The 16,067-nt window shown below is 38.4% G+C and overlaps 1 protein-coding gene across 3 annotated transcripts in view; it reads left to right on the top strand.

Moving 5' to 3' along the window:
• sytl5 (synaptotagmin-like 5) overlaps positions 1–15,852 on the top strand; it is a 31,277-nt gene extending 15,425 nt beyond the window's left edge. For all 3 annotated transcript variants that reach the window (XM_084724616.1, XM_084724617.1, XM_084724615.1), the window contains 7 exons: positions 3,631–3,809; positions 6,562–6,664; positions 6,782–6,943; positions 7,050–7,158; positions 9,096–9,234; positions 9,825–10,033; positions 14,236–15,852. In XM_084724616.1, coding sequence (XP_084580742.1) covers positions 3,631–3,809; positions 6,562–6,664; positions 6,782–6,943; positions 7,050–7,158; positions 9,096–9,234; positions 9,825–10,033; positions 14,236–14,378 — 1,044 coding nt within the window. In that variant the 3' untranslated portion in view covers positions 14,379–15,852. The remainder of the gene's footprint in view (positions 1–3,630; positions 3,810–6,561; positions 6,665–6,781; positions 6,944–7,049; positions 7,159–9,095; positions 9,235–9,824; positions 10,034–14,235) is intronic.
• Positions 15,853–16,067: the final 215 nt, after the last annotated feature.

Here is a 16,067-nt window from a genome sequence, read left to right as displayed (position 1 = left end):
CCTCCACGTTTGTGCATGCATTTCTATTCATTTACATTATAGAACGGTTAAGGTGCAGCAGCAAAGCACCAGAGCACAAATGTTATACACACCATTCAATAATGTACACCGATTGGTACTGAATATACTGGTATATCCTTAACATACCAATATGTTGCATGTGTGTTTGTACTCACACTTACTTTTATTAATGTGATGGTAACTACATCCATTTCCATTAAAGGGATATTTCTGATTATTTGAAGTATGATTGTATGAGGTACTTATCCATCGACACATCCCCAGTTCATATTAAAATGCAACATAAACAACATGTTATACAAACATCCACAATAATACATCAACAGATACTCAAACACAGTGGCCTCTCAAGAAAAAACTGCACAGGACTCTAATTTTAGGTCTTTTTTGTAAATTTGGGCATGGGCATGGAAAATGTAGTTTTCTCACAGATCTGTCAAAACATGGGCTACATTAAAAAGCAGACACTTGCAGGAGCGTAGCTGGTAACTGCCAAAGCTGACACAGAAGAGGGTGCAGTGGTAGACTGGAAGTTTACCCAGTATCGCTTTATAAATAAAAATGTAAGAGTGCTGTTACCTGTGAGCAGTCAATGACATCCAACCTGCAAATCATAAAGAATGCAGTGAGTGAGGGGCTTTGCATTTGTAATGAAACATAGAGCTTCATGGTACCCTGGATCAGGGTTATGTAAAGAGGAGGAGGCCACATCCATATAACATATAAAATAATAGCTAATCTTCACTGTGAGCTTCCTAACTAGATTAGCAATATGAACCTTAAATGAAATCTTGTCATCTATCCATATACCCACATATTTGCACAAGAGAGCCCTTTCATTGGATTTACCATTGGACATGAAAATGCTAAAATCATCAAGCAACTGTGAGCGAGCTTTTAATAAGACAATGAACTTCGCACCAGTTATATTATTTCTCAGAACTAGCAGCAGTAATGGTACTGTGTTCTAAAACCAGACTAAAAATCACTTAAAATATTTTGGCAAGTAAAACTGTAAATTTACCAGGGATCAATGATCTTAGCCAGAACTGAGAGTTTGAAAATTGGAAGGTAATTGTTTTTTGTGAAATCACCAATAATTATCTCTCCAGTATTGTCACTGTACGTTATTTAAGGCATAACGTTACCCCTCTGCAACTCCGGTCATCAAAGGAAAGCCGCCGGCTGTCCCAGCACCTCGCACAAGACAATCCAGACTCTTTTCATGCGTTGTGCCACGCTGGTGGAATGACCTACCAAGCGCTACCAGAGCAGGGGCGTCCCTCTCTGCCTTCAAAAAGCTCCTGAAGACCCAGCTCTTCAGAGAGCATCTCCTGTCCTGATCTAGCGATACTCTTCTAGGGACTCTTCTGTGTAGCTTGATTGTTAATCCTCTTTTTGTAAGTCGCTTTGGATAAAGGCGTCTGCTAAATGCATAAATGTAAATGTAAATAACGTACAGCGAATAGGTCATTATTGAGAAATAAACTCTGACAGGGTGATGCAGGAGAGAGAATGGAGGGGTCTTAAATGACTCTGGTGGGAGTTATTTCACAATAATTACCTGCTAACTGTACATTATCCCACTTATTACACAGTTACTTAAAAAAACAATTTATCACAAAATATTAATTTTAAATGAGTTGACTGCTCCTCAAAAGTCTATGATCAGAACAGCCTCCACAGCAACAGCCTCTTCTTCATAGGAACAGTCTGTTATACAGACATAAAAGACCTTAGCATTTAACAGAATGTGTAATAATAATAAATGTCAGGATATTTGGTCAAAAATATCATGATATTTGGTTTTGTTCATATGTTTCAGCCCTACTGCTGGGCAGTTTAATATGCAGCAGTCCATCATATTCTCTAAGATATGTTTGCATTATTTGGAAATTTACTGTATGTTATTTTAGAGAAAATTTGTACATTGAGAAACATATCATAGGTCATGGCATAACCTCAAAATATCATGATATTATTTTTGAGGCCTAAAAGGTGATTTCCAGTCATAAAATGCCGACTGACAGAGAGGTAAAGCAGTGACAATCTGTCATCTACTGTAGTAAATACACTGACTATCCATAAGTAGCTCATACAACTCCACTGCAAATAATCCAAACTCTCCCTTTAAGTCTAAGCTCCTCACATTAAACTGATCATGAACTACAGTGGCTCCCTGCAGGAAATAAGTGAGGTGGGCTTTCCGGTAGAAGAAGCACAGTGTGGCTCAATTCTGGCTTCTTTCCTTCAGCACTCTGCAGACAGCAGTGTTATTATCAGTGGATTATACCAGTTATATCCTGTCCACAGCTACAATAGTCTTTGTCTGCTTTACAAGACATTTTGCAGACAAAATTACCTGCTGTGGTTGTAATGATTTGGAGCCTTTTGTTCATGAAATAAGATTCACAGGTGCACAATATGAGGAGGCAAAGTGTGCTGTCCACACTGTCAAGTTTGTTGTGTAGGAATTATTACTTCTTAATTTGTCAATGAATGAAGCTCGGGAGGTGCAGCAGCACAGGTCAGTTCTCTCTGTTCAAGTCAATGTAAAGAAAAAACTCTCTGGATGTTACTGGACAACATAATTGTCAGCTTTTTACTAACACTGGAGATTTTGCTTGGTTGCCTTTTGGGTTTTTTGTTTGTTTTTCTAGTGATTCATCTGATTATATGCTCCATGTTCTTTTTATCTAATCTGCTTGCCTATTATTTGACAGAGCTGTCTTTGTTGATTGTGTTTTATTTTGTCATTCTCAATTGTCAGAATCTGCTGCTTTTCTTATTTCTTAATTGTAATGTGATTGTAAATTATATTTCTTTTCTATTTTGGACTGGACTTTTTATTTTTAAATGAAACAATTAAATTATTTACTGTGTAATTTTCTCTGTTTATTTTTAGATATACAACAAAATTATCAGTGTGTATATATTTTTATTGTACATTTATTTAAATTCTTTACTACCATTTCCATGGCAATTGACTCTTCCTAAGTCCTGCTAACATGCTAACATTAGCTAACTTAAGATGTGACTCTAAATGTCACTTTTTCAGGAAAAGAAGGAAATTGATTGAGGTCCCAAGTTTGTCTGTCAGGGCTTCTGTATTCTCTAGACCCAGATATGCAGTTAATACCTTATTGTTGCACATAATACAATCTACAGACTTGTAACTTTTTTTAAACCTTTGTCCAGGCAAGTTTCACTAAGCTCAGCACTCTGTCTTTCATGTAGGCTTTGTTCAGATCTCCTCTGTACTAGAGTAACCTCATCTCCCCTGCTTTGTGTCCAGCAGGCCTCTGAATCTTTTAAAGTTTGAAGATTGCAGTTTACAACCTTGTGGGGATGCAGTTGTATGTGCATGAGTCTTCCCCTTAAACTTATTATTATATATTACCACAGATTTCTGTTCCATTCAAGTTTATAAAGGGCTGCAACTCTTTTATTTCCAACATATTTCATCAGCATTCTGTAACTCTTTAGATGCTCTTGGTGTTTTCTGTTTGTTGCTCTCCGTTTAATTTCCTCACCTATTCAACTCCTTTTTTCTTTGACCTTCTCCCTCTCTCATTATCTCCCTCTCTATCTCCTCTCTTTGTCTAACAGAGTAGTATAAACAGCATGATGAGCATGTACAGTGAGACCGGTGACTATGGCAACGCCAGGGTGAGCGGCGAGATCCTGCTCAACATCAGCTACAGCTACAAGACCGGTGCTCTCAATGTCCTGGTGAAAGAGTGTCACAACCTGGCAACAGGAGATGAGAGGAGGCAACGCACGGACGCGTAAGACTGCATGTGGACTCACACACTCACACGCTATAGAGCCAGAGAACAAAACAACTGGAGCACCCTGATTAATACACAGCCTTTAACTGTGCAAACAGACTAATGTTTCAACACTACTGGATGTTCATTAAAGTCAAACAACATATATAGTCAATCTAGATCAGGTGTACAATTATCATTGGATAATTGGTTGAACAGGTTTCAGATCTATTGCATAATGACTATAAGGCTTGGTGTTGCCAGAGTTGGTTTGTCCAAGTCCCACGCACCTTGTACCATGTGAACAACACAAGAACAGAGACCTCTCTTAAAGTTTCAAAGATAAAAATACATTTTGTTTTCATAAATGCCAAAGGGCTCCATTGTGTTTATTATGTGAAACCTATTTGTGTCTCTGCAGAGGAGTGAGTTAATGTCATGACCTTTAGGAGAGGGTGAAATGTTTCCTGTTCCCCAGAACTTCAATGATGCTGCAGAGCTGTGGTTAGTCTGTGCATCATGCAATAGGGTTGGGCGATTGGACAAATATATCATCTGTCAACGATGGACTGAATCCATCACCAATTGCTTTTTTTGGCTGATTTTAGGGCAAAATTTGTCATTTTATTTTGCATAAAAGTCTGCACAGTGACGGCCATTTCTCTGCAGCACACTGTCATCCAGCAGCACAGTACACACCCACTCAGCCGACCATGAGTGCTCTGAGCTGGGTGACGAGTGAGAGGAAAACAGCCTGCAGAATCAGACTCTAACACTCTTTTCACGCAGTGAATTAAGGATTTATTTTGGTCAAACCAGAGTTGGTGATTGTTTGAAGAGTGAACAGACGGTTTTGGTGAGTTTTATGTATTTTTATGTTTGAATGAAGTGCGTTTTTCAAGGAGTTAACAAGCCAATTAAGGTCATCTTAGTTCAGTAAAACAGAGAAACTTGAATTCAGAAGGTGAACGGTTGTATTTCTCCGTTTAAAATGGAAAATGAGTGTGAGAACACGTAATTTCTAGACACTTTGTGAGTTTATTTTGTCCACTGGACGTAATGAATGTACACTGCACGCGTAACATAGTGAATTCGCCACAATTCGCACACATCTCCCAGCTGAGTCTGGAGAGGACAGGAGGAGGTGGGAGAGGGCATGATGACATCGCTGATGGATGGGCTGACGATGATCGTTTGGAAAATTTTAACATATCGCCCAACTCTATCATGCAATACCATAATCCATGTTTTGTGAACATATTGCAGTTTTATGATCAGATATGTGAATCAATCAGTTGATAAGAACATTAGAGATGAACATTTTCTAAATCAATGTTCCTATCTGTTAGGGAATTTTCCAGTTTTCTGTCTTCTCCTTTCAGATAAACAAGAGAACAACGTGATAATGTTGCTATGGTGGCTACGGTCGGAGATGTGTTTGTCTTATCTCTCTGAACGGAGAAGACGTAAATGTAATCTGGTTTGGATAACGCTGACCCTGAGCTATTGGGAGCAAAGGAAGCTGAGCTGTGGTCTCAGACCTTGTGTATTCATAATTCCTGTGTTCGTATCTGCAGACCAATAGGTCAATTTGATGTGCTGTAGATGTGTTGGGTCTGACCTTTTTTGGGCATAGGTTCATCATGACCTTATCTGTGAATGTTTAAAGACTCCCGGAGGACTGAAACTCCAGAACTGAAGAGAACATCAATGCCAAGCGTGTACTGATTATTCCTTCATTCTCCTTGATCAAGTATTATTAAACCAGTTTCAGTGTAAGACATATTAGACTCCTGTGTACTTTCTCCCTTTGATGTACAGGCAATAGAAAAACATCCCAAAATCCAAAAACCTTATCTTAGACTCATCCACTCTTAAATTTGGACTTAAAATCCTATCTTAAGTCTTATGTCTCTTTAAAACATCTTCAAAACATCTGCCTGTACTTTAAACGTAGAGGTCCCAACACCACCTAAGTTTAATGCAAGTTTAATTTACAGTGTTTTGTTTCAGTTTTTTTAGAGCTAATATTTATTAGGGCTTATGGGGCAGACTAAAAATTTTGCGAGTCGAAGCATGTTTGAGCATTTAAAACGAATGTGACGATTCATTTCTTCTTTTCAGTTCAGTCGCACACTAAACTCCTATATCAGGCTAAATGAATATGTAGAAAACTCAGGTTTTAATGTCTTTCTTCATCATCTTTCGTGTGAAATTATCAGATTTCCACACAGTCAGAGAAAGTAAAAGTGCGCGCCCTGCTCATAGTTGAGGTATAAAACCTAGTACCTAACGCTTCTCTCCTGCACACTCTGAAGTGTGCTAGGATGAAGTGTCTGACAGAGCGTCACCTGTTCTCCACTTCTATCTCCTCTCTGCTTCCATCATAGTTTTAGACACAGATTTAGAGACTCGGTTTGTTTTACAGCCTCTCTTGCTCAGCCACTCGTTTCACCCTCTCTCACCAGTTAACCATCAGTGCATGTTATCACGTGGATTTCTTTTTAATAAGTGCGGCTGCTGTAATGTACACTGACTGAAAAAACAAAGCAGAAATACGACAGCTGATTGAGGGGTCTCCAACTGATGATTTGAATCTCAACTTTCAGAAGTCTGTTTGAAATTCACTGTTAAATTTACTGCTGTTCAGATGAGTGTCTACTGCAATAAATCAAGGGCAGCTGATATTTTATGTTGCTATGAAGATGAACAAATAGTCGGCTCCACTGAAGGACACAGGAACTGAGTCACTGTGTCTTTCTTATGGCAGTTATGTGAAGACTTACCTGCTGCCAGATATGTCACGACAGAGCAAGAGGAAGACGAGCATCAAGGCCAACTCCATTAACCCTGTTTTCAATGAGAATCTGAGGGTTAGTGACTGAAAATCTCAATAAACACAAAGTTACAATGGTCATTCTGTGACTTTAAATGCAAACTTAAATTCAAGCCTTTGACCATTAAGCTCATGTTTGTCCTGTGTTGTGCAGTATGTGATCAGCCACTCGCAGCTGGAGACACGGACACTGCAGGTCTCTGTGTGGCACCATGACCGGTTCGGACACAACAGCTTCCTGGGAGAGGTGGAGCTGACCTTTGACTCCTGGGAGTTTGATTCCCAAATAGAGGAGTGGTACGCTCTGCAGCCCAAGGTAGGAACAAAGCAAGAATCAGAATATTGTTGCACATCTTCATCTGCGTCATACAAACACACACGGAGACCAGTGAATGAGAGGATTGTGAATGATGTTTGTGTAGGTGGAGGGCAGCATAGACTCTACAATGCAGTACAAAGGAGAGCTGACTGTTGTGTTGAAGTACATACCTGCAGAGAAGAACCTCATGCTGCCTCTGGACCAAGTACAAGGTACATTCATAACTGTCATGACCATTATATATCATGTTGTCGCTCATATCATGTTAAACATTTCTTAAAGGAGGTGAAACAAACTGCTTGAATAATTAGAATAACATCAAAATACCTACCTTTTTACAAGACAAAGTGAGATCCTATTTATCTCCCGTTTGTTTTCCCTAAGTTCAGATTTTGTTGAGGTATTTATGAGGTATTTATCAAAAATCAGGGAGCCACCATTATAAAAGCCAAATATTGCTCTCTCCTGCTTAACCAGACTCCTTTGGAGAAATCGCTAATTTTATCTTGCAGAAAACAGGAGTTGCTGATCTTTTGCTGCCTAGATCTGTCCGTTTGTTTGTGTTTTTGTGTGGCATCTGCATTTTAAGGGTTAGTTCAGATTCACCAAAGTCACACAATAACACAAACAAACTGAGAGGTTGAGGCAGCAGTAGACCAACACCTCCCATTTTCTGCCAGCTAAAATTAGTGATTTTGCCATTGGAGTCTGGTTTAGAAAGACAGAGTGATATTTGGCTTATATAATTATGATGTTTTTTGCGTTTGTTTTAGTGGCCAAAATATGTTTTGCTGCTGACCCTGTCAACAGCAGTACATTACTTAGCTTCCTACACCGGGACTTGTGCAGCTTCTGCAAACTGTGAGCACTATTGATAAGAACCTTATGCAACCACTTTAAAAAACACTGAAATATCTCTTTCCACTGGTAGCTCTGAGGTTGTTCAAATAATCTTATTCCACAATGTGTGACAGTATCATATTCAGTACATTCAGGTCTTTATTGAAGCTATACGATGTTTACACTCAGTGGAAGAATCCATGTTTTTATGGCTAAACCATTCCATCAAAGTGAATCATTTTACGTGTCTAGTGCATCATTTCATATTTATTCCCATGACAAAATTGGTGTGTGGGAACTTGTGTAACTTTCCTACTAGAATTTAGGGTTAGGTTTGGTGGGTTTGACCACTGTTTATCTGCACAGCCTGAGTTTGTAATCATGAGTGGCCCGCCAGTGGAAGGCTGCTTATTAACAGAGTTAAAATAACTTTAAAACCTTCCCCAACTCATAGTTATATGAAAAACTAAGCTCTTACTTCCCCATTTGTCCTAAGAAAAAGTTGTTAATGCACTTACATCATCCACAATTTAATTTTGTTTATCCATGTTTTTAAAATTCCCTTGACTGATTATATAATTTGACCTATTTCTAGAAAATGGCGACTAAGTCAATTTATTAACAACTTCTTAACACTGCTGACTTGACATAAAAATGACATGACAACTGCAGACTTGGTGACTTATAGGAAAGTAAGGAACCCACTATTAATGGCTTATAACTTACGCATTTTCAAATTATTTATTGAGCATTTTATAAACAGCAATTTATAAGAAAGTGGTAGCTGTTTTTCTTGTGAGTCACTTGATATTTTTTACCACGGGATCTCCAATAAATTATTCAACTAAATCAGGTTAAAATATGACTCTTTGATTTACCCAGTCAGAATCAGTGCACATATGTGACAAGCGATGATAGGTCACATGTAGACACTGTTGCGTCTTAAAGGATTAGAAGTAAAACAGGTAGGTGGGCTGCGCTGCTCTATAGCACCCCTGGACCCCTCTGTTGGGGACGTCTGATGTCTGGATCAATCAGCTGATATTCAGTGTCCCTAGTATTTATCGTCTTAACATATTCATTAATTTGTGGTTTGTTGACACCTGAATGTAGGTTATTCTTTCTTCTGACTTGCTTATTACCATAAGTACATGTCCTGAGAGTCTGTGCTTTGTTTATGTACATACAAGGTGCGTGCTTATGTCTGTGCATTTTCCTCATGTCTGGAAACTTGTTTTGTGTTATATAAATAACCCTGAACCTTGAGCTGTTTATTCTTTCTCCACGTCTGCCTCCTTCCCCCACTCAGTGAAGAAAGGGTTCCTCAAAGGCAAGAAGACGAGCAGCTTCACTCTGCCTAAAGGGGGCATGGTTGAGCTGCTGGTCAAAGGAGCCAAAAATCTCACTGCTGTCAAGTCTGGAGGCACCTCTGATCCTTTTGTGAAAGGGTGAGTCACTCCCCTCTGGAGAGAGTTAGAAACTATGAATGGGGGCCAGATGGTGATATAGTTTTAAAGAAGGGGCACTTTTATAAAATCAGATAAAAAATATCTTAAACACAACGGTTTGCATCTCTCTGTAATCACTTGTTTTGTTGTTTTGTGTCTTTGTGGTATTTTTGTGACTCTTTGTAGTCATTTTTTCGGTCTGTGGTTTTGTGTGGGTCTGTGGTCTCTCCGGTTTCGTTTTGGTTCATTTGTGGTCATTTTGTGCCTGTTTGTGGTTGCTTTTTGTAGTCATTTTACATCTATTTGTATTTGTTTTGGTTCTCTTGGTGGTCATTGTGCTTCTCTTTGTAGTTATTTTGTGCCTCTTTATAGATGTTTTTCTTCTCTTTGTGGTAATTTTTGTGTCCTTTCGTCTCTTTGTAGTATTTTTGTGTCTCTATGAGATTGTTTTGTGTCTCCTTGTAGTTGTTTTGCTGAGTCAGCCCTGGTCATCCGTCCGGCCTCGCCCCTGGCTCCCTTTTTACAAAAGGTGTGATTTGTGGAAAACACAGCCTGACCACTTTAAGTTAAAGTTGTGTTCTTTCCCTCAGATACCTCCTCCCAGACAGCAACAAATCAACCAAGCACAAGACGGTGGTGGAGCGGCGCACTGTGAACCCACAGTGGAACCACACCTTCACCTACTGCGGCCTGCAGCCCGGAGACCTCAACAACGTCTGCCTGGAGCTCACTGTGTGGGACAAAGAAGCCCTGGCCAGTAACGTCTTCCTGGGAGGGGTCAGGCTCGGAGCTGGCACAGGTGGGTGTTTTTCCTACAAGGTCAAAGTTCTGCTAGAATTTCAAATAAGGTAGTTAAAACCTGAAGTGTTGCATGGTTCTCCATCAGCAAAAGAGCTTTACTGGAGCTTTGAGGTTACTGATGAGGTTTATGTACTGGAATAATTTGTGCTGTGATGCGTGCTTCATAAAAGTAAGCTTTTATTCAAGTTCAAAGAAAAATGGCTTCAGAATATCCTGTAAAACCCTAAATTAAGGACATTTATGCATCTCAAACAACAGTCCTGAATCATAAGTTCTGTCTCACTTATCTGGAAGCAAAAGATCTTTAGTTACACAATTGAGACCTGGTATTCTTCCTCCGGCTATTGAGGTTGGCAGATGAGAAAAATATTCAAAGGGAAAATAGACTGAGTGAGCTGTATGATTTGGGAGAAATTGAAAGTGAGGCCCATTTTCTTTTGTATTGCACACACTATGATGATATAATGAAATGGCTTCACAAAAACCCTGAAATATTCTGATGTGCAGATGATCAAAATGAACTAATAGACATTTTGGATATCATTATTTATAATGATTGATGTTTTATGTTTTATGTTGCATCAGGCTATGCAACCTGCAGGGAATATATCCAGAATAATGTGTTTACATTTTGAAATGATTTTACAAAACTAAAAATACATTTAAATTGCACGGGGCTAGTATAACCTGGAGACATTTGTAATTATTACAGCAGTTGACTGTGATCATAATCCTGTACAAGTCTGCCATGTCCGTGATTTGTAAAGTAAAAATTCCACTACAAATTTCCTACCATATTTCACCAAACACAGAGGTCATGTGATAATATTAGTTCATCTTAAATCAGCATCTCATGATTTGGGGATGTAATTTTTTAAGCATCTGTTTCCTGTAAGTATGAAATTTGATTATAGCTCATGATATGTTGAACAGAAATTGGCTAAATTGACGTTTAGCTTGAAGAATAGATGCTCTGCCTCTGAAACAATGATGTTATGCAAACCTTTTGACATCATATCAGGGGAATGATGTTGGTAAAAAAATAATAATAACATAAAAACTAAATCAATTACAGATTTTACTGACCCCATGCGAATGTGCCTCATGAACACACAGATGTGGAGGAGTAATTTCTAAATCAGGTTAGAAGGTTAAAATTAGTCCCCTGCAAATAGAGCTTTTAAAAAAAAAAATTCAAAATTCTCTGACGAAGCATAATATTAGATAGATCAATAATAAATACTGATTAAATGTTGAATAATTTAATATTTTGGGTAATACATTTTATTTGGCTGTCTTGCTGAGACTTAGATGAGAAGATTGAGACTTCTTTCATGTCTGATATTAGCTTAGCATGAAGACTGGAAACACAGGGGAAGGTAACAAAAAGCACCTTCCAAAGATCATTAATTAACGTGTGATATCTTGTCTGTTTAATCCATACAGAAAGTACAGCTCATGACCCTGCATAAAACCACAGTTAGTTTTATTTACACTGCAGTTTTTATATGGATTAAACCTTTGCTCCAGTCTTCATGCTAAGATAAGCTGGCTGCTGGCTTTGGTGGACAGAGGAGTAGAGTAAATAACTGAGCAAGAGATTGCATCTGACAGCTTTTCAGCACGTATAACCACAGGATCTGGTAGATCATCAGAGAACAGATATCACCGATGACATGTTCCTTCCTTTGGGTTTCTACTCATGTTAATGTGAAGGGAAATAAACAGGTGGATATTCTGACCAAGCAAACACTCAGAATTAAACATGTAGACTTACAGGTTCCCTTAAGCAAAGCTGAAGCTCATTCGGACAATGATCATGAAACTGTAGGACATTTATATAATATACAGTGACATATTGGTGCAAGGTGGAAGGTGGGCTGGAAACCAAGGGAAGAAAATACTGTCACTCATCTGATAGTAGGTCATACAGGTCTCAACCACACATTATATAAAATATGTAGCATCCAATTGGAAAATGCACACACTGTAACCAACCATGTACGACTGTACTCTACACTGTATGGACACACAAGAAGAAGAAGAAGAAGAAGACGTAGGGGAAGAAGAAGACACACACTAAAATATCAAAACTAGTCCTTGACATTTGCAAACTTAATCTGAAAAGCCTGAAAAAGAAAGTGGGATGGACTATTTAATTAGTATTTATTCTGATTTATCCAGTATCCAGCTGTACATGTAAAGTCATTTTGATAAAGGTGTATAAAAAAGATTTACAGGGATTTATTGGCAGAATATGGCAAAAATGGAATACACAGTTGAGGACAAAATTATTAGCCCCCCTATGAAATTTGTAGTTTTTTTTTTTTTTAATTTTACCAAGTGCTATTTTAACAGAGCAAGGAATTTTCAACATAGCATTTCTAAACATACTAGTTTTCTTTAGAAAACATAAATTATTTCTATTTGCACACAATAACAGAATTATTTCAGAAAAAACAAAAATTACCAGGGTCAATATTATAAGCCCCCTTAAGAAGTGACCTTTTTATCGAGCCAAAGCACAAACCACTGTTGTACAATGATGTGCTTTAACTTTGTAATACTCAAAGCTGTAAAATCAAGTTAAAACTGAGGGTTATCTTCCAGTTTACTCACAGTATAAAAACCAGTAAAGGTTTGAGCTGTCACTTAAGAAAGCATCATCTCAAAAACAAAATAAATCAGTTTAGACTTGAGAAAAAGAATTGTTGATGCTCACAAAGCAGGAGAAGGATGTACAAAGTTATCACAGCATTTCCGATTGTCAAGAACCGGAGCGAGAAGTATCATCAAGAAAATTCAAAGAGAGCCACACAGTACAGAACAAGCCTGGCAGAGGTAGAAAGCCAAAGATTTCAAAGACTCTGAGAAGAAAACTAGTGAGAGATGTGTCTAAAGACCCGAGAACAACTGCCAAAACACTAGTGAATGACTTAGCCAAGTCGGGAATTGTAGTCTCAAAGTAGGTTGCAGACCAAGAAAAACTCAATTTCTGCAGTCAGCGGCAAAACTGGGTCTGGTTTGTCACTTTCTCTTCCAACATGACAACGACCAAAAACATACATCGCTCCTGGGATCCCTCAGGAGACGTGTCTGAGACTTGATGAAAACTACAACGAACGACTGGAGGCCGTTATCCAGCAAAAAGGATACACAACTGACTATTAGCATCGGGGTCAATAATTTTGACCCTGGTAGTTTTTTTTGTGAAATAATTTTGTTTCTGTGTGCAAAGTAAAACTAGAATGTTTGGATCATCTGTAATATTCATAAGTATGTTTTCATTAGTGTATAACCTGAAAAAAAGGATTGTTGTGTTTTCGTTACCTTAGAATGAGCTGTTTATATCTACAGAAAGCTCATGTCTTTTTCCAGTCTGCCATGTCGCACCACCATGTTCCTACAGTAGCCCAGAGTGGACAAACCAAACACTGTCACTAGACACAGCCCGAGTTTCACTTCTCTCATAGGTTCTCCTGCATGTTTGGAAGGGGAGGGTGAGGCAAAGTGTTTGCAATCTGTGAACTCACAGCTAGATGCCAGTAAAACCTATACACTGGTCCTTTAACTACAGACTAAGGCTACTATAGTTAACAAAAACTAAACTAAAAAAATATAAACAATATTGTGTACTTACAAGACTAAAATAAGATAAAAATATACAGGAAATGTCTTTAGTTTCAGTTTTTCTCAATTTGGTTCAGTTTTTTAACACAAGTATGAGGACATACTGGTGCAATTAGACTGTGATGTCTGTGGTTTGATTTCCTTCACAAAGTGTTGTGTTTGTATTGTAAAAGCTATTCTGAACTTCTTATATCTGCCCCTGACGAAAATCTCCAATATTATAATTAAAAAAAAAGAAGATAAAACTAACTCTGAAATGAAAAAAAAAACTGAACTAATATAATAAATAAACAGCAATAAAATAAAAAGCGATAAAAACTAAAAAAAAAAAAAAAAACCCTCTGGAAACTAACAGTAAGTAAACTGAATTGAAAGCAAAATTTAAAAGCAAAATAAAAAATATGAACTAATGAAAAACACAAACCTATAATAACTCTGCTGCAGACACTACTGCACTTCATCTAATATCTAACACTTGAGCGTTGAGAGAGTGTTAATATCCTCAGGGCTCTCTAGTCGATCCAACAAAGTAAAACAAATGTTTGTGTGTTTGTCTCCTCTTCCCTCAAGGCACGAGCTACGGGAACGAGGTAGACTGGATGGACTCATACGGGGAGGAACAGCGGCTGTGGCAACGCATGATTGAAAACCCAGAAGTCCCTCAGGAGTGTACTCTGATGCTGCGATCCAGCATGCGCAAGATGAACACATGAGCCGGTCCGGAGCACAGACAGACAGACAGACAGACAGACAGAGAGGACAAAAGAGAGGAGAGCAGCGGGAGAGGAGAAATAGACAGAAGTGAGTGAGGATGGAGCTCGAGAAGAAAAAAAAACAGCGATGGGTACAGGACTCACATAAAGGAACTGAGTCTGTCTTTCTCCCTATTTTTTTTCCCCCTGCGATGTCCCATTCAGACCCGTCCAGAACAGCCAGTCATGCCTTACACACTCATCCACATGTGCCCTCCCGCCCCCCAAAACATCTCATCTTGACCAAGCACTGCTGTTTACTGCTATATATGAAAAATGTTGTATGTAACTTACTGTCTGAACAGAATAAGCACATGGTGTGGCTCCTGATGTGTCCGTCCTCGTCTCTGTGAGTCATGTGCCAGAGTCATATCTGCATGTAGTTACAGCTGACGGAGACCATTTTTAAAGGCATTAGATGAGGCACTGATCTATAATGTAGAGACTTAGACATTCCCATTATAAGCAACCAAGCTGCATCCTGGTCTGAAGCACATGATGATGATGATGATGATGATGCTGAGATTCATCCCCATAGAAACAGCTGCAGAGGTGGAAAGTGACAAGTTCTTGTACTGATGTCTTACTGAAGTAGTCCTCTGACTTCTCTTTATTATTACTAAAGCAGATTGATGGTGAGGAGGAGGAAAAAACTTCAGTAAAATTACAATATTAGCACTTTGAAGACTTCTCAGGGTAGATATAAAATGATTTATGTGGAAGGACCGTTCCATTTTTAATTTCTAGTGCTCTGCAAAATAGTGACTGTCTTTTATTCTTTTAAATGGCTTTATGAGGAAAAATATTATCAACGCAAAATGGAGTGTAGAAGAGAGCAGCATATCCTGGCACTTGCATCATGCCCCTGCCCCATTTTGGGTAAAAGCAGCCCTTCTAATTTGACTGGTGGGAAATGTAACTTCTGAGGTCTTTGCAAATTTAATAGCATATAATAAGAGTACCATATTGCTTTTTAGTTATTATTAGCCCACCCAGTGAGCATTTTTCATTTAGACTTTTAAAAAAATGACTACGGTCTTGTCAGACTTGAAAAAATACTCATAAAAGTTTAAGTACCCCAAAGAATATCTCAGTTGACCCTTCCTAAGTTCCCGGGGCAGTATGTGGGTGGGGTCGGTTATGTTAATGTGAGTAATTGTGATGCGTTACTTCTAATGACTTTCCCATCAGTCTCAGCTGTATTTTGTGTCTAGTGCTACTTAGCAAATGCATGCTAACAGGCTAAAATAAGATGATGAGCATGATAAACATTATACCTGCAAAACATCAGCATGTTAGCACTGTTTTTATGAACATACTAGCATGCTGATGCTAGCAATTAGCCCAAAGCTCTGTTGTAAGTAGGTATAGCCTCACAGAGCCTCTAGCATGGCTGTAGACTTGTTGCTGATATCTGATAAACAGTTAATTGAAACTCAAATTATTGGCGAATTGTTTTCTGTTAATCAATTCTCAGAACTTCAAACAAATACAAGTTCTTGAAAAAAAAACCATTTGGGTCACACATTCGCGTCCCCCAAGAGTGAAGTGTTATATAATTTGCTGCAATGTCTACTTTGGTGTCCAATACATTGGTTTACTACCAAAAACCTGAAAAACTGCAAACTGAAAAACTTTTAACATCCTTAG

Source organism: Lutjanus erythropterus, chromosome 8 (assembly GCF_056507025.1).
Source record: "Lutjanus erythropterus isolate fLutEry1 chromosome 8, fLutEry1.hap2, whole genome shotgun sequence".
NCBI lineage: Eukaryota > Metazoa > Chordata > Actinopteri > Lutjaniformes > Lutjanidae > Lutjanus > Lutjanus erythropterus.
This window is presented reverse-complemented; position numbering and strand designations above follow the sequence as displayed.